The following is a 16,700-nucleotide window of genomic DNA, read 5'->3' as shown; positions in this document are numbered from 1 at the left end:
ATCTTAGCTTCTAAGAAATGTGACATCATCATTTACATATCTAACTTTTATATATATAAAAGAGTTAAAAAAGAAAAAATAAGTGATTTAAGAAAATTATATAAATAACATTAATGATGAGATGAAGATTAAGAAAAAACGTCAAATAAATTAGTAGTATTGATGATGATAAAAGTTAAATAAATCATTTTTTCTATTATTTAAATTTTTAACATAAAATTTCCAATGTTTTAAAATTAAAAATAAATGTTAAAAATAAAAATAAAAATGGAGGCAATAATTATTTTATTAAAGAAAAATATGTGTAGAAAAAGTAGAAGTAGATGAAGTTACTTTAGTTGATCTTTTTGGTGGGCCTCAATGTACAATTTCTATAGCTTTTAGTCCAACTCTTTAGTGCAATGTTGGTCCTCCAAACTCCCATTTCTAAATAAGAGTAAAATAAAATATAAAAGAGTTAAAAAAGAAAAAAATAAGTGATTTAAGAAAATTATATAAATAACATTAATGATGAGATGAAGATTAAGAAAAAACGTCAAATAAATTAGTAGTATTGATGATGATAAAAGTTAAATAAATCCTTTTTTCTATTATTTAAATTTTTAACATAAAATTTCCAATGTTTTAAAATTAAAAATAAATGTTAAAAATAAAAATAAAAATCGAGGCAATAATTATTTTAAAGAAAAATATAACCAAAATTGTCAGAAAATTAATTCTTCATGTGGGTTGTTGTATATGTAGAAAGGCACGTGTATAATTAATGAGGCACAATTAATTTTATAGTACAATTTGAAATGCTTTGTGTACAACATGGTAGTGTCGTGTTCGTGATTTAAAGTGTCAACTCTAATAAGGAGCCAAATGAGTAATAATAATAATTCTAATAAGGAGTAATGAGTAATAATAATAATTGCAATGTTAGTCCTTCTAGGTAATGAGTAATAATAATAATTGCAATGTTAGTCCTTGGTGTTAGTCCTTCTATTAATGTACAACTCTTTTTGCACGTTGTCCAACTAATTAATGCAGTCAAAAGTTAATGTACAAAATTGTATGCATGTTGTACAAGAGTATTAATGCAGTGTTGGTCCTTTCCAACTCTCACTTCTAAATAAGGATAATAATATATATATATATATATATATATATATATATATATATAATATTTCTAATTATATTTAAATCATCATGTTAATATTATATTAATATTTTTTGTTTATTTACGTATAATATTGATTAAATTTGTCTATGTATATTTTAATTTAATGAAAATAAAAATTTTATTACATTTTTTATAATAGTATGTTTAATAGTTTCTCTCTATAAAATAATATTAATATTAAAATTATATTGATATTTGTCTTTTTTCATAATTTGACTCTTAAAAATAACCAAACACAAATTATTATTTTTTCAAAAGCATTTTTCTAAAAAGCTATCTAAAAAACATATTTCTAAGAATAAGACATTTCTAATTAGAAGTAATGTCAAACAGACTCTATTAATCATCCTAGTAATTATGCAATAATTTCCAAACAAGCCCTAAGAAATTTCCCATGCACATGGTTGGGCCCATGTACATACCTTTTCCATTATTGGATGCACTTTTCCTTGCTGCTTTTCAAAAGAGTATTGTTAACCATTTTCAAATCTAATAATGTTAAAGATAAGTGTCAAAAATATATTTAAATTATCTCTTTTTTGGAGTTATACATATAAATTATTATTTATTAGTTTGAGAAACACATTTCTCTTTTTATTACACTCTCTTCATGATGTGTACGGTACTACACTCTTTTTTTTATTTAGAAAATGGTAACATCACACTCCATATGGATAAACATTTCACCTTAACAAAAAACTAATAAATTATTGGTATTAGTTAAAGTTAAAGATTACAGTATTATTATCCCCCCAAAAAAATATTTTTTTTTATAAAATAAAATGTAAAATATTTTTCTTACCCCATTCCACCACTTCCTCTCATCGTAATTCCCTCCCCCAGTCTTCAAATAATAATTTAGATATCATTCTAATTTGAGTGTAAATATTAAAAGACTCATAAATTTGACGTGAATTATTACTTTAACGATGGAGGGCGGGGGAGTGGGTGTTTCACACGCGCGCGCGCACGCACACAACGAGGAATTTTTTTATTTTTTTAGTCCCCAAATTATTGACAACCAAAAAAACATTGTCCCCAAACTATTGACAACTAAAAAAAACACCCTCTACTTGATTTAGTACTTTAAAAACACTCTTTTTAATAGTTTATTCAATTTTGTCAATGTGAAATATTTTATCCAAGTGGAATGCCATGTGACAAGGTTCCACTGAGGTGTGTTTTTCAAACTAATTAGTGATAGTTTAAGCATGAAATTCACATTCCAATAATTTACTTATGAAACTAAAAAAATGGAACAATATAAATATATTTTTTACTCTTTAACTCAATAATGTTATTTTATATTTTCACTTTCTTAGGAAAAAAATATCATTTGAATATCCAATTCATATATGAAGTGATCATTTCTTTATGAAATTTATTATTTAAACATATAGTATTTCGTATATGCTACTGTCAATATTATATTTCTTTGAGCTTTAAATTAAGGAGGACTTTTGAATTTTGAGGTAATTCTTCCTCCTCTAATTTTAGTAAATCAATACGATTGTGTGAAAGGCAGATGTATTATTGAAAATGTCCTACATTATACAACAAACAATATATTACCATACAATACAATACATTACAATAATAAAGATATATTTCGAGAGAATCAGAAATTAAAAGATTATCCAAAAAGAATGTAAAGGGTGGTCTTTTATCATGTTCAATTAAGACCATCATTCTGTCATTGTAACTTTTGGTTTATTTTCAAAAATAGTCAGAACTCAATAAAAACTTTAATAGAAACAGAACAGTTTGTTTCTATGTACAAGAATCCTAATGAATCAAGATATAGCATATGTGCTACTCAAAAGATTTGTTTTATAAAATATAAAGTAAATGTAACTCCACCAATATGAACATATTCCAACATTTCTAGTTCATGAGTCATTTTTTCTCACTAAAATCTGGTTCAGCTGGTTTATGAAGCAGTAAAGGTAATGTGGGAGATGATTTGGTACCAGTTGTGTTGTTGCGTCGCAAGGTGCGTAGTACATTAGCTGCAAACCTTGATGCATATATGGTAGCTCCAAGACTTGATGCATTTGTGCTCGCTTTAGCTAATGCAACCTGCAGTTTATCTTCTTCCTCTCTTAAGGATTTCTTGAGTTTTTTCCTGAAGTGTCGACGCCATGCTACTTGTATAAAGCGTGCAGCCCATGTCCTCCATTGTTGTGAGTAGTACCTGAAATAGCCAAGTACATCATGAGTTTTAATTTTTTTTTCGAGTGGTGCCACGCAGATATTATTTAAATACCTTCTTGAAATGACAATCTACTTGTCCTTCCGGGTTTAGACTAAGCATTTTCCGGTGTTTTTTACTATTTTCTGTGATATGTAAGCATAGTTGAGAAAGGTGTGTTTTTTACTTTGTTAGCAACTAGAAAAGAGACCATGAAATTGATACCAATTTGTTGTCTGAAGCAAAGTGAAGCTTGTTATGAAATGGAACAAGGCCTTGAAAAAACTTACTTGAAAGTATGCTGAAGTTGTTTGCTATGCAGACGTTTAAATTGTAAGGCGACAAACTTGAGGTCATCGGCAGTGAGTGCAAAAGCTTCTATATCAGTTACAGCCTGCACTGTTCTAGTTGAAATTGGAAGACTACTGGAGGAAGTATGAGGGTCTAAAGCCCATGTCAAAAGCTCATCTCCACAGAAGTCGCCAGCCTTGAGATGAACAGAGTTGAAAAAACCAGTCCTTCCACCATTTGTGGTCATAGTTAACAGTGTACCTCTCATTAGAAAGTGCATTTCTTCTACTGGATCGCCTTCTCGCATTATGAAGCTCTTATCTGTGAAGAGTGCTGGTTTCAGTCTGTCACACAATGCGTCCAGTAATTGTTTGTCCATTTTCTCAAATATGGGAACCTGCATAATATACCAAATCAATGCAAGATTTAGTGCTTGTTTGGAGGCATCATCATAAATGATTAAAGTGTGTCGTTCACCAAATATAAATTACTCCAACAGAGCTGCTCTGGTATAAGGAGAAATTAAGGATTATCAACACACCGTCTAAGAAAAAAGTAGGAAGTGGTACAACTTCCCTTCTTATGTCTTAACCACGAGAGACTTGTTCCAGTTCTGTGGAAGAGATACTACTTCACCAAGGAAGTAGCGCCTGACCAGGCTGTGGAAACAGCCTCTTACAGAAATGCAGGGTAAGGCTGTGTACAATAGACCCTTGTATTCCGGCCCTTCCATGGACCCTGCATAGCCGGAGCTTTAGTGCATTGGACATCTCTTTGTTGCAAGAGTTGATGTGGTTCTCTTCTAGTAATTTGGGCTTGATGTATAGTTGATTGATTGATTGAAAATTAATAATGTGGTTTGATAAGGCTTCATTCAGATTTAATACTCCATCTATTCTTGAAAAGAATAACACATTTCTATATTTCAGAATTCTTTTGCTATAAACTTTCCATTTTACCTTAATGACATGTTCAGAGCCAAAAAAATGTGATGACATAATTAGGACTAGTCCATGTTTAGTCAAACGTCATCATAAAAATGAAAGGGAGCAACATTCTTTGATTGCTCAAGGTTCATATTTCTTTACTAGATAAAACACCACAAAACATGATGAAGTTGGATAGGGATAGTTATAAATGTGATAAGTACTTACTTTTTTGAGAAAAGACCAACAGAGATGTCGCTTTAAATCTCTCCTCAAGTCTCTAGGAAGATTTTGAATGAGTGAATCTTCCTCAACTCCCTTAGTTTCTTGCCATTTGTACTGTTCATGTCTTCTTATTCGCTCTCTCAGATTGTCAGGAAGCATGCGATGAGACATCCACAGTTCGATATCCCGCCTTCTCGCTCTCATCTCTTCTACTCTAACCAGATTAGATTGCATAAATTTCTGTTTCAAAAAAAAAAAAACAACACGAAATTACTGGAACTTCATTCTAAAGAGTTCCAACTTTAAGTGTTTTTGTGATAGGTTAAACTTAAAAGAGGAAAATAATGGAACTCAATGCCTATCAATGCTAAAATTTTCTCTCTTAACCTATATTGCCCGGACTATCCAACTTAAGTGCAGCAGTACCCTCCAAAAATGCACTGCTTTTGAAGGATTTGACATTTTTGCAGAGTCCGAGCAACATTTTAGAACATTGTTTGATAAAAGGGTGAGTGTGCTAACCTGCATATTGCCAATAATCAAGGAAAACAAGACAAGCCCAATAACTGAGATGAAGATGGCAAAGATAATATCTCCATCAAAGGTGCTTGTCTTAAGGTTTTGGCCAAGAGAACTGAAACATGTAAGAAGAAATAGTTATAGAATTATGGAAGTTACTCGACAGAGTAACTTAAGCCATCTCAAGGCACATCACGACCTATAGTTGGCTAGATTCCGTTACTTCAATGGAACTAATAGAATCCAAATGTAATGTATTATTACCATAAGAAAAGTGAACACACCTTAAGTTTCTCAGCCCCCACCAAAAGCAATACAAGAGTTTGCTCCGGAATTTTCTTTTCTCAACAACCTGAAACTGAAGAGCATCGAGTGCGATTCCAAAATCAAATTCATTTGGATCTTTTATATCTTCTTGTTGCAGGAGAGGGCAAGAAGAGTTCAGTAAAAAAGCATTTCCATTCATTTTTCCTCCACAATATAAGTAGTCTGACGAACAGTTGGGGATCTTGTCACACGCATTGCGCCAGCATGTATCTTGGCGTTCTATTGAGAACAAATACCAAAAGGCTCCAATTCCCTGAGATCACACATTTAATTTGCACCTATTTAAGCAGATTTTTGTTCAAGAATGAAATGTCCATATCCCTAACTAGATAATGGTAAAAGACACATCTGACTTATCGCTTTTTTTCCGGGAGTTTCACACCCCAACTATCAGTTGATCCCTTTTCCTACCTAAGCTATCATCATCTACTCAACTAAGGGTGTGTAACTCGCAAAAAAGTAGTAGTTTTGGTGTGTGTTTTTATCATTATCTCTATCTTTTATGTAATGTTGATTCATCTATTTGTTGAAAGGGAACTTACATTACTGTACAACATGTAGAGGAAAATGTTGAAAACAGCTCCACCCAATGCACTTTCATTAAAGAAGCCTGTAGTCCTTTCTATTTCTTTGGACAATGGATAAATTCTAAAAAATCTTGGAACACATTGAGCAAAAATTACAATCTTCAACATTTCTTTCGTCGCCAGAGCAATGGGGCCATTCACATTGGGAGCGATAATCCATATCACAATCTGCACCAAAACAAGGTAAATCATGCTCTCTTAAGAGAATGCTAAAAAACACAAGCTTCGAGGACACGAACCTGTGGGAGTGGAAGGACTGCTACAACGTCAACGATGAAATACGATAACAAATATCGCTTGGCTATAGCAGAGGAATCTTCAATCAACTCACCCCTTCCATAAACTCGAGAAGAAGGAGCAATGAAGCCAGTACGAAATTTCAAGATAATGTGAAAGATATAGAAAAGATCAGTGATAGAACGCAGAACGCAAACAGTGATCTTTAACGTCTTGTCCAAATCTAGGCACTTATTTTTGTCATCAATAACAGGAATGTAGAAGAATAACGGATCAAGTGACACCGCAAATATACAAGCCAATATAAATACTTTGTTCCATTTCTGAAGAAATTGACCCTGAGGATCAAGAACTCTCTTGTTTGATGCAACAGATTGATCTTTTGTTACACGATGGACGAGAACTGGTTTTCTCCTACTAATTCTTTCAGAACCCCTCTCAATCCTTCTTTTAACGCTTCTCATCAACGAGCTACTTGATGGTTTTCTGACATGAAATGGCCTATTAGTCGACGAACTTTTATGGTCAATGCTGAAGGATGATTGTTCCGACTTCCGGTCCTCAAACCTAAGTATATGAAAACCAATCAAAAGGATTCATGCAAATCTAAACTTACAAGAAATATCAAGTTAGAGTCTAAGATTCTCTGTTCTTCAATTCCTGTTGAGGTCCTATCTTGTTTTTTTCATTGATTAATTTACTATTTTGAGTTAATAATATATAAACATGTCATCTAACTTGGCTTTAGCTTGCATCTGTTCCTTCCAACTTTGAATGTGTACAAGTAGGTATTTAAACTTGTATAAAGTTGAACAACTAGACATTGAATATAATGTGAAAGTCTAGTACAAAATTTGAAGTTGTAATTACAGTTCAAGTACCCCCAACTTGTTCGGGACTGAGGCATAGTAATAGTTGTTGTAATTATCGTTCAAGTACTAGAAAAATGAGAAATTATTGAAGATAATGCATGGTTTATCCAGGGATACTTAAACTTATTCTTTTCTACCAAAAAATCAAGAGAACTTTGTGCTTCATGCAACATGAACTTCTGATATTAGAACATATAGCAGTTTCAAGTGTTGGGATCGAAATAACCAGATGTCAGTCGGAGTAAATCTTGAAAAACGATAAACAAGACAATACAGAGTTGTTATAAATTAACATGGTTTGGACAATTAACCTACATATGATCAATTCACTAGCTAGTAAAAAAGAAAGAATAGTTCTCCATGATATGATATGAAACGAGAAGGAAGAATCCTCAATTTACAAAAATGCAAAACCTTTTCTTCCAAGTAAAGGATTGGCCAATTATGAAAGGGATACCACTTGTGACAAGTGTTTTGCCAAAAAACGAATCCAAATATGGTAAGAAAATCACGATAAATACAATTTCTGTCTCAATTTATGTGATGTAATTGGACTTGACACAAATTCAAGAACGAAAGACTTTTGAAACTTCTGGCCTGAAATAAGTCATATATATTTAACTTTGTATGACTAAAAATCATTTCATTAAGGATAAAATAAATATTGTTACTAAAAAGTTACTAAATATAGAAATAGAAATGCGTGATTTTTTTTTTTTTTTGACTAATTAAAAGGGAAATTGAGTCATATAAATTGAGACAAAGGAAGTACCTAACATCAAGAACTGATATAATAGGAACATAAACCAAAACTACAGAAAAAGTATAATAAAAATCAACAATAACTTACAAAGAGAAGTTTGAACCTTGAGAAAATTAACTTAAGCAGAGAGAAACTTACATGGTCAAATGAACATAATTTGAAGCTAAATTGCATGTGAATTGAATAATGTAGTGAAGTTTGGGACAAGTAGTATGTATATGTGTTCAATATTTCTGTTTAAGAAAGTTCCTAGCTACTGGGGATCTCTAGATACTGCTATGAAAAGGCAGACCATTGATTTAGACTTTAGACACAAGTCACAAGTCAACGCAAAATGGGCTGCCTTTTCATAGCACTGAAGTTCCTAGCTACTGGGGATCTCTAGTCAGTGTTATAAAGCGAAACATGAAGAGAGGTCTTTGAAATTACTCTTTTCTATAATTAGAGATTTCGGGATTTAAATAAGGAGTCACATTTGTGTTATTTTATGCGCTCCTAACTCTTTAATGTTACAAGTTAACCTATTTTATTTCACGTGATAACTTAACGAGAATTGAAAAAAAATTTCATTAAATTCATTTATGTTATTCTATACTTCATTAAAATCATCAACTTTTCCCATTATTAGATGTCATTTGACTTGCTGACTTTCTTTTTCGAAAGAGTCGTCTAAGGTATATATATATTGTTAAACAATTCATTTATGTTATTCTAGTACTCCTATAATATTCATTTTTTTGTGGAAAAAAGGATCATTTGAATATTCAATTCAAATATGACGTGATCATTTTTTTTATGAACTTTATTGTTTAAATATTGTGGGCTACTATCAATATTATATTTCTTTGGGCTACTTCAGTATTTCGTGGGCTACTATCAAGGGAAAATTGTATGAAATAGCAAACTATTAATTCAAATTAAATGTTATAGCCATAAATTTTTTTATTTGTAATTCGCAGCAAACATTCCATGTTTTTTGTCATCCCATTTGTATACCGAAATATACAAATGCAGGATCCATTTGTATACCGAAATATATAAATAGACCCAAACACATATTTTTTTATGTATATGTATACCGAAATATACAGATTATTAGCCATAGCAAACATAAAGTTTGCTATGGAGCGCAATTATACAAACTATAGCTATAACACACAAATATGATTTTTATGTTTGCTAAACCTAAAATTTACTCTACTATCAATACTATATTTCTTTGGGCTTTAAAACTAAGGAGGATTATTGACTTTGGGAAAAGACTTGTACCCAAAAAGAAAAACTATTTACAAGTGGCTATTATTTTACTTTCATACCTTCTATGTTAACTACTAATGCATGTTTACTGCTTAGTACCATCAATATATATATATATATTTTGATGATTTCAAAAAGGAAGAAACAACGATTCAGTGAAAACACTATTCAGTTATTCCTTGATACAAATATGATTTTTATGTTTGCTAAACCTAAAATTTACTCTACTATCAATACTATATTTCTTTGGGCTTTAAAACTAAGGAGGATTATTGACTTTGGGAAAAGAACACTTGTACCCAAAAAGAAAAACTATTTACAAGTGGCTATTATTTTACTTTCATACCTTCTATGTTAACTACTAATGCATGTTTACTGCTTAGTACCATCAATATATATATATATATATATATATATTGATGATTTCAAAAAGGAAGAAACAACGATTCAGTGAAAACACTATTCAGTTATTCCTTGATACATAAGAGTATATATATATATATATATATATATATTCTGATGGCATCAAGGAGAAATATGTCGTGTTTCAGTGAAAAACTGTTCAATTATTGCTTGATACCATCAAAGTAAGAATGAAGAAACATTGGTTCAGTGAATAGAACAAGGAGGCAGTCGGGTAAATAGTTTGGGTCGTGGATCCAATCAAGGTAAAAATATTGAGTTTGATCCAATTTAGATAAATACTTCACCTAATGGGTTCAATTCGTATAGTTTTCCCTTTTTTTTTTTAAAAAAAAAACTTTTGCAATAGAAAAAAAAAGACATAAGTCTTAATTAAGGAAAGTTATGAATATGAATAGCTAGGTCATCTAATTTATACATAATTTATGTATTTTGTAAATTAATTGGTCAAAGTATTTAGGATCATAATTATTTCATTTAATTATTAAGTAAGAGGGACACTTTTGATGCTTAGTGTAAATAATTATCTAAAAGCTATTCTTGAAAGAGCCCCAACATTTTAAAATTTGCACAAAGGCCCCATATATAAAACCCCATTTTTTATTAAACAACAAAGAGAAGGTTGTAAAAAAAAAAAACCCACCCTTCGGGATGGGCGTGCGGTTTTTCGATTCAATTTTATTAAATTTTGATTTTGAAAAAGTGTATATCAAATACCGAATTAAATTAGTTCGGTTCGATCCAATAATTTCAACTTTAATTCGGTTTGGTGAGGTACGTTTTTAAAACGATTTTTCTGTGCAAATGAAAAAATAAAAAGAGACCCCTTATCAATGTATAAGATACTTAAAAAAGTAAAACCATGTTAAGTGATATTTAAAAACATTGATTTGTTTATGAATGGTTTAAATGCTAGTTAGACTTTGGTTTTTGGTTAAGGAAACCCCAATATATGTATATATACTTTTTTAAAATAAAAAATACTTTCAGTTCTTCGATATACCGAAATATCGAGACCGTTACATCGAACACCGAATCGAAGAATTGAGTTTTGGAAAAATCACCAAAATTGAACTCGAGACCTTTTAAGGATGCTTGCATACTTAATTAAGACTTGAACTCAAGACCTTTTAATTAAGGATAAAGTAACCACATCCGCTGCACCACATCCACTGGTGGCTGAAGAAATAATATCTTTGCTAGATGTGTTCATTGACCTGTGACTTTTCTCCCACCTAAGTCTTTGCAGTTTTCTGAAGAAAAGACAAAGTCCACCTTTCTATTAACTCAATAAGATGACTGCCTTTTCATAGCAATATCTAGGAACTTTCTTATACAGAAAAAATTGAACACACATATACATATTCCTTCTACTAAACTTCACTTCATTATTCAATGCCCATGTAAGTTATCTCCAAATTACGTTCATTTCGCCATGTAAGTTTCTCTATGCTTAAGTTAATTTCTCAAGGTTGAAACTTCTTTTTTATACTTTTCCTATAGTTTGGTTTTAGTTCCTTTTATATGAGTTGTTGATGTTCGGTATTTGTTTTGGTTTTCTTATCATATTTGGATTCGTTTTACTTGAAGGAAGAGCAAAACACTTGTCATAAGTGGTATCTCTTTCATAATTAGCTAATCCTTTTCTCGGATTTCATATTCTGATCTCTTTTTACTAATGAATTGTTCAAACCATGTTGATTTATTATATCTTTGTATTGTATTGTTTATCGTCCTTCAAGATTTGCTCCGACTATGTACATATTTATATATTGGACACGTGTTTTGCACGTGAGTCCCACAAAAATAAAATATGTGGTAGGAGTTATATTAAAATCACATTGTGATAAATATAAATAAATAAATGAACAATCAACCTATATAAATGACTTCTTTATTGTAAAATGTAAATGCGAAATAATTAGATATTCCGGTAACCTGCCAAATTTGAACAATTAAATCTTATGTGATAAATATTTACCTTTTTATGTTATTAGGTTGAAACCTGCAATATATTAGTTTGTTATTTTTCTAAGAAAGGGACAATACACACATAACATACCTTCTCAATTTGTACCAAAGTTTGAATTACCATATGTACTTGTAACAAGTATATATGTTGTCTCCATATTACATTCACATGACATAGTGTGTTTATTCTCCTTTGTAGCATGAACAAAAAATTATAATAGTTTGGTCAAGGTTATTTTTCATACTTCTTATCATATTTTAACTTTTTTATCCTTTTTTTTCTCTTACTTTATTATTATTTTCCCTTAACATTACTATTCTTTATCCTTTACCTTAATTCTTGTCTTCCCCTTTCGTTTATGTTCCCTCCATTTTATTTTTATTGTTTTCTTTCTTACTTCCACATTTTCATTCATAAAAAGAAAATAAATAAAAGGATTATCTACGAACACAAAATAATTAAAGTGAATTTCCTTTCACTTTTGATTGTAATTTATAAATATGTAAACTTTATTTTAAAGAATTTAAAAACATTCTATTTGAATTCATGAAATGATATAAAATAATTAGATAATTTAACCTTCGTATTCCAAATCATGATTCATAAGTAAACATGCATATACATTTCTAGATGGTGAATACATGTGAAAATGTTTTCTTGTCAAAAATTCAAAAAATAAATATGAAATGTTTATTTAAGGAAATAGAAGCAACATATTTTATTTTTATTAAACTTACTGATCAAAGAGAGTATGGAAAAATAATTCTTGAGTGACTTGACTCCCTCCTTGCATTCACTGTTTCACAAGCTATGCTTATCAAATAATCTATGAACATCCCCATATATATAATTGTTAACAATTACATTGAAGTTGGCAATAATAATGTGAAATAAGTGTCATCAAGATAACTCTTCAGTTTTGAAATGCTTGGACTTCTGCTCAGTGGCGGACCTAGGATTTTCGTTCAGGGGGTTCGAAAAATAAAAGTATAAACATGAAATAAACTTTTGGAAATGGAAACCTTGAATTCTTATGGGTTTAAAACCAAACTTTTAGCACATTTTTAAAGTAAAAAAAAAAAACTAAAAAAATAGAACTGAAAATAAAAAAAAAAAACTGAAACTGAATAAGAAAAAAATAAAACGCTTTCACTGGGATTCGAAGTGATGTACATCATAATTTTGGGGGTACTTGTCACTGCGCCATCAGTTTCTCTTTGCTATTGAGGGGGTTCAAAATATATATATCTGCAGAAATACAAAAAATTTACCTTATATATACCGTGTAATTTTTTGCTAAGGGGGTTCGGGTGAACCCCCTGGATACAACGTGGGTCTGCCCCTGCTTCTGCTAACAACTTAGTCAAGCTATATCATCCATTTGAATGACTTTCTATCTTCCAATATCTTTATTACATAATATAATGCACATTTGAATACCTTAAAACTTCTCCCATTTATATCTAGTTTTGTATTTTGTTATTAGAATTTTTTTTTAATTTTGTACATAAAAAAATAAATACTTGAATGAAGGACAAAATGGTAATTCAACTTTGAGGTTAGGAGCTCCCACTTATAATAATATATGAGATATGCAATGATGATATGTAAATCCCTAACAAAATTAATTGATGGCTTAGTAGTAAGAAAGGGTTCGTGGAATAAATGGTTTCCACACTAGTGTTGTGTGTTCGAACCAACCCCAAACTCCTAATCACGGCACAACACAATCATGAATCATTGCAGGAAGATATAGTGTCACTGTCACGCCCCGAGCCTACACCCTGGGCGGGACCGGCACTCGGAGACCATTGCTGGCCCCAAGCGAACACTTGGCCTGGCTTTCTTAACTCAGCGGAAACCTAACTCAACAAAAACTTCATGCAAAGCAAGAATCATAAGACAACTTAACTGATACAAATCTGGCCATAAAGGCACCTCGGTCTCAAAATAGAGTATTTACATATATACATAGGTAAGAGACTCAAAACTAGCTGACTGACTGTTTGTCTATGAAGCCTCTAAAATACTGAGATGGATGCTGGGACAGACCCCACAACATCCTAATAAAACAAAAGAAAACTAAGAACACAAAATAATTGAGTCCCTCCGGAATGCGAGGAGGCTCACCACTGACTCTGGAGTGCTCAGCTGGATCAACGACGTGCAGGATGCTGATCCGGGGTACCTGAATCTGCATCATCAAACGATGCAGGCCAACTGGCATCAGTACATGGAATGTACGAGTATGCGAGCTGGAAAAACTAAGCAACAAAGGCTAGAATGAAATCTGGAAGAAAACTGAATAGCTTACCTGGCTCAACTCAACTCAACCTGACTGACTTCTTTCAATATAAGGCAATTTAAAACAAGTGCGATATAAAGAAAGACTGTTTAAAACATGCTATAAACTCTGTGTGTATACAAGGATACAATAAGCCTGAAATGTATATAGAAATGCAATGAACTGATGTATATAAAAATACAATAATTTCTATGTATAAAATACAATAACTGCTGTGGGAGTTTCTCTAACCGACAACCATCACATAAGAGCTATAGTGATGATACAACGATCGACCTCACGCTGCCAGAGCATCTTATACCCGGCCAAAGGTATAAGACCTGAACTGCCTAATGGATCCACTAGTCTAATCTGAAAAGGATTCATCTAAAAAGTATGATCCTTTTCTACCCATGGTGGCTAACATGGTTCTATGGGGGCTGTGGGTTCTTTGAACGCTCCCCCAATTCGGTGCTCGATACTACTCCGAAAAATGTACTGGCTCTTATGTTTTTAAAACACATTTCTTCCTGCTGATATGAGATAATTACTCAAAACTAGCCCGAAGGCTCTTTTGGAAATCTCAGTTTCCAACCTTGTTTAAATGTAAAACATTTCTTTAAAACTTCTTTGGGAATACATAGTTCCCTAATACCTTTGAGAAAAGAACTCAACTTTAAACTCTTTACTTTACTTAAACTCTTGGCTTGATGTGAAACTCTTAACTTAACATGAAACTCTTAACTTATGACTTGACTTGAAACTCAATACTTAACTTGGAACTTGAGCCTTAAAATGAAGTTAAAACGTTCGATGAAGGCTCTTGGAAAACCTTAAGGACTTGCTTGCTTCTAAGCTTGACTTCACTTGACTTGGGAACTATTTTTCCTTGAAAACGGAATTATGAATTCCAGGTGTTCGATCACATGTTATGGAGGGATTCTTGAATGCTTAGACGTACTTTGGAATGCCGGAACAACTATACAACATAGGTATAATACTTGAGAACATGCATGAGAAAGTGAGAAAGAATGGGGGAAACTTGGCTGAGACTTCAGATTTCTGGTGACACAGATGGCATTTACGGATGCCATCGACGGACCGTAGATGGACCTACGGTCCGTCCTGCAGGTCCGTAGATCACGTCAGAGACTTCCCCAGGATTTAGTTAAAAGAAAATGACTAAGTGTTGACCTACGGTTCGGACTTACGGTCCGTAGGTCAGGTTACGGACCGTAGGTCGTGCCCGTAGATCGATGCCCAAAAACCCATCTTCTGTCCCGATTGACAATTGACCAGTACGGACCGTCAATCGATCTACGGTCCGTAGGTCACGTCCGTAGATCGGGATCGACAGCCAAACTTTCTGGGAATTGATAGTGATTCAACTTCAAAAGGGTCACAACTCTTAGAATCATAATTCCCTCAATCATACAATAGGTTTCAACTCAAATACACAACCTAATCATGTCTCACAACGAACAATAACTTCAACAACACCACCAACAACATCAACAACAACTAACAACTTCAACACTTCAACAACAATTCCAATCTTTTCTCAAATCATAGAATAAACTTAGTGTGTGTGAGGGAAAGGATCAACCCACACGAAAACTCACATACCTTGATAGGGATCACCCCCGACGAAAATCCACAATGATCTTGTTGATCTCCTCTTTCTTCTCTTCTTCTTCTTCTCCTTCTTCTCTTCTTCAATCTCAAGAACCCTAACTCTTTTTCTTTCAAAATGGGGCAAAATGGTCCAAAGATCAGCCTAATACAACATTATGAGCTCAAAAGAAATGATTTGTGAAAAGACTAAAATGCCCTTAAATTTCCGGACGGATCACCCTTCCAACTGCCCAACTTCCAAAGGGCATAACTCCCTCATACGAACTCGGAATCGAGCAAACTCGGTGGCGTTGAAAAGGTCATTCCACGAGCTTCGCAACCATAACTGGAACTACTCCTAAATCATCCTGAGCTAGGAGTTACGACTACTCAAAGTTGGCCAAAAACTCACTTCTTCCCATACTTAACCAAATTTCCAGATTCTAAATTTTTCCAAAAATGGCTACTTTCCAATTTCAAGCTTCTTCAAAGCCACTTCAAATTGTCGGATGTTACAGTCACGAAGGAGAGAATAAGATCACTCCACTTATGATTTTTTCTTATAAAATCAATCAACCAAATTTATCATAAAAATATGATATGACAAATTAAATAAATTGATAATGATGAATTCATATTCAAAATTTATTCAATAATGATGAATTTAGAAATTTTGATCCAAAAGTGTTGTCAATCATCTCCAATTGGCCCAAATACTAATGTCTATTTCTTTGTATTTCAAGAATTCAAAAGTTCTTAATTTAAAGCTCAAAGAAATATAATATTGATAGTAGCTGACAAAATACTGTACTATATTTAAACAAAAATAAATTTCATAAAGAAATTATCATTATCATAATTCTTTTTTTTTTCCCACAAAAAAGTGAATATTATATTAGAATACAATATACCTTAGACGACTCTTTTGAAAAAGAAAGTCAGCAAGTCAAAGTACATCTAATAATGGGAAAATATAGTAATTTTCATGGCACATCTAATAATGGGAAAATATAGTAATTTTCATGGCACATCTAATAATGGGAAAAG

General features: G+C 32.0%; 1 protein-coding gene across 1 annotated transcript; it reads right to left on the bottom strand.

Moving 5' to 3' along the window:
- Positions 1 to 3,035: 3,035 nt before the first annotated feature.
- On the bottom strand, positions 3,036 to 6,947 carry LOC125831732 (cyclic nucleotide-gated ion channel 1-like). Its single transcript, XM_049510918.1, has 7 exons — positions 6,471 to 6,947; positions 6,187 to 6,399; positions 5,602 to 5,897; positions 5,321 to 5,432; positions 4,802 to 5,038; positions 3,647 to 4,044; positions 3,036 to 3,359 (listed from the first exon to the last, which is right to left on the bottom strand). Exons 1-7 carry the CDS (start codon positions 6,930 to 6,932, stop codon positions 3,062 to 3,064), a joined length of 2,016 nt encoding a protein of 671 aa, XP_049366875.1. The 5' UTR covers positions 6,933 to 6,947; the 3' UTR covers positions 3,036 to 3,061.
- Positions 6,948 to 16,700: the final 9,753 nt, after the last annotated feature.

The sequence above is a fragment of the Solanum verrucosum genome, unplaced genomic scaffold (assembly GCF_900185275.1).
Source record: "Solanum verrucosum unplaced genomic scaffold, falcon-dt-bn FXZP01000049.1, whole genome shotgun sequence".
In the NCBI taxonomy this organism is placed as follows: Eukaryota; Viridiplantae; Streptophyta; class Magnoliopsida; order Solanales; family Solanaceae; genus Solanum; species Solanum verrucosum.
The sequence above is the reverse complement of the archived record's forward strand: the minus strand, read 5'-3'. Positions and strand labels throughout refer to the sequence as shown.

Bases quoted from the DNA above. Each gene is read 5' to 3' on its own strand.
- LOC125831732 (XM_049510918.1), bottom strand. From the start codon at position 6,932: ATGAGAAGCGTTAAAAGAAGGATTGAGAGGGGTTCTGAAAGAATTAGT. The intron at 5,433-5,601 runs GTGTGTTCACTT...TACATGTTTCAG, and splicing joins TGGGGGCTGAGAAACTTAAG to TTCTCTTGGCCAAAACCTTA. The intron at 5,039-5,320 runs GTTAGCACACTC...TTTTTGAAACAG, and splicing joins TGATTATTGGCAATATGCAG to AAATTTATGCAATCTAATCT.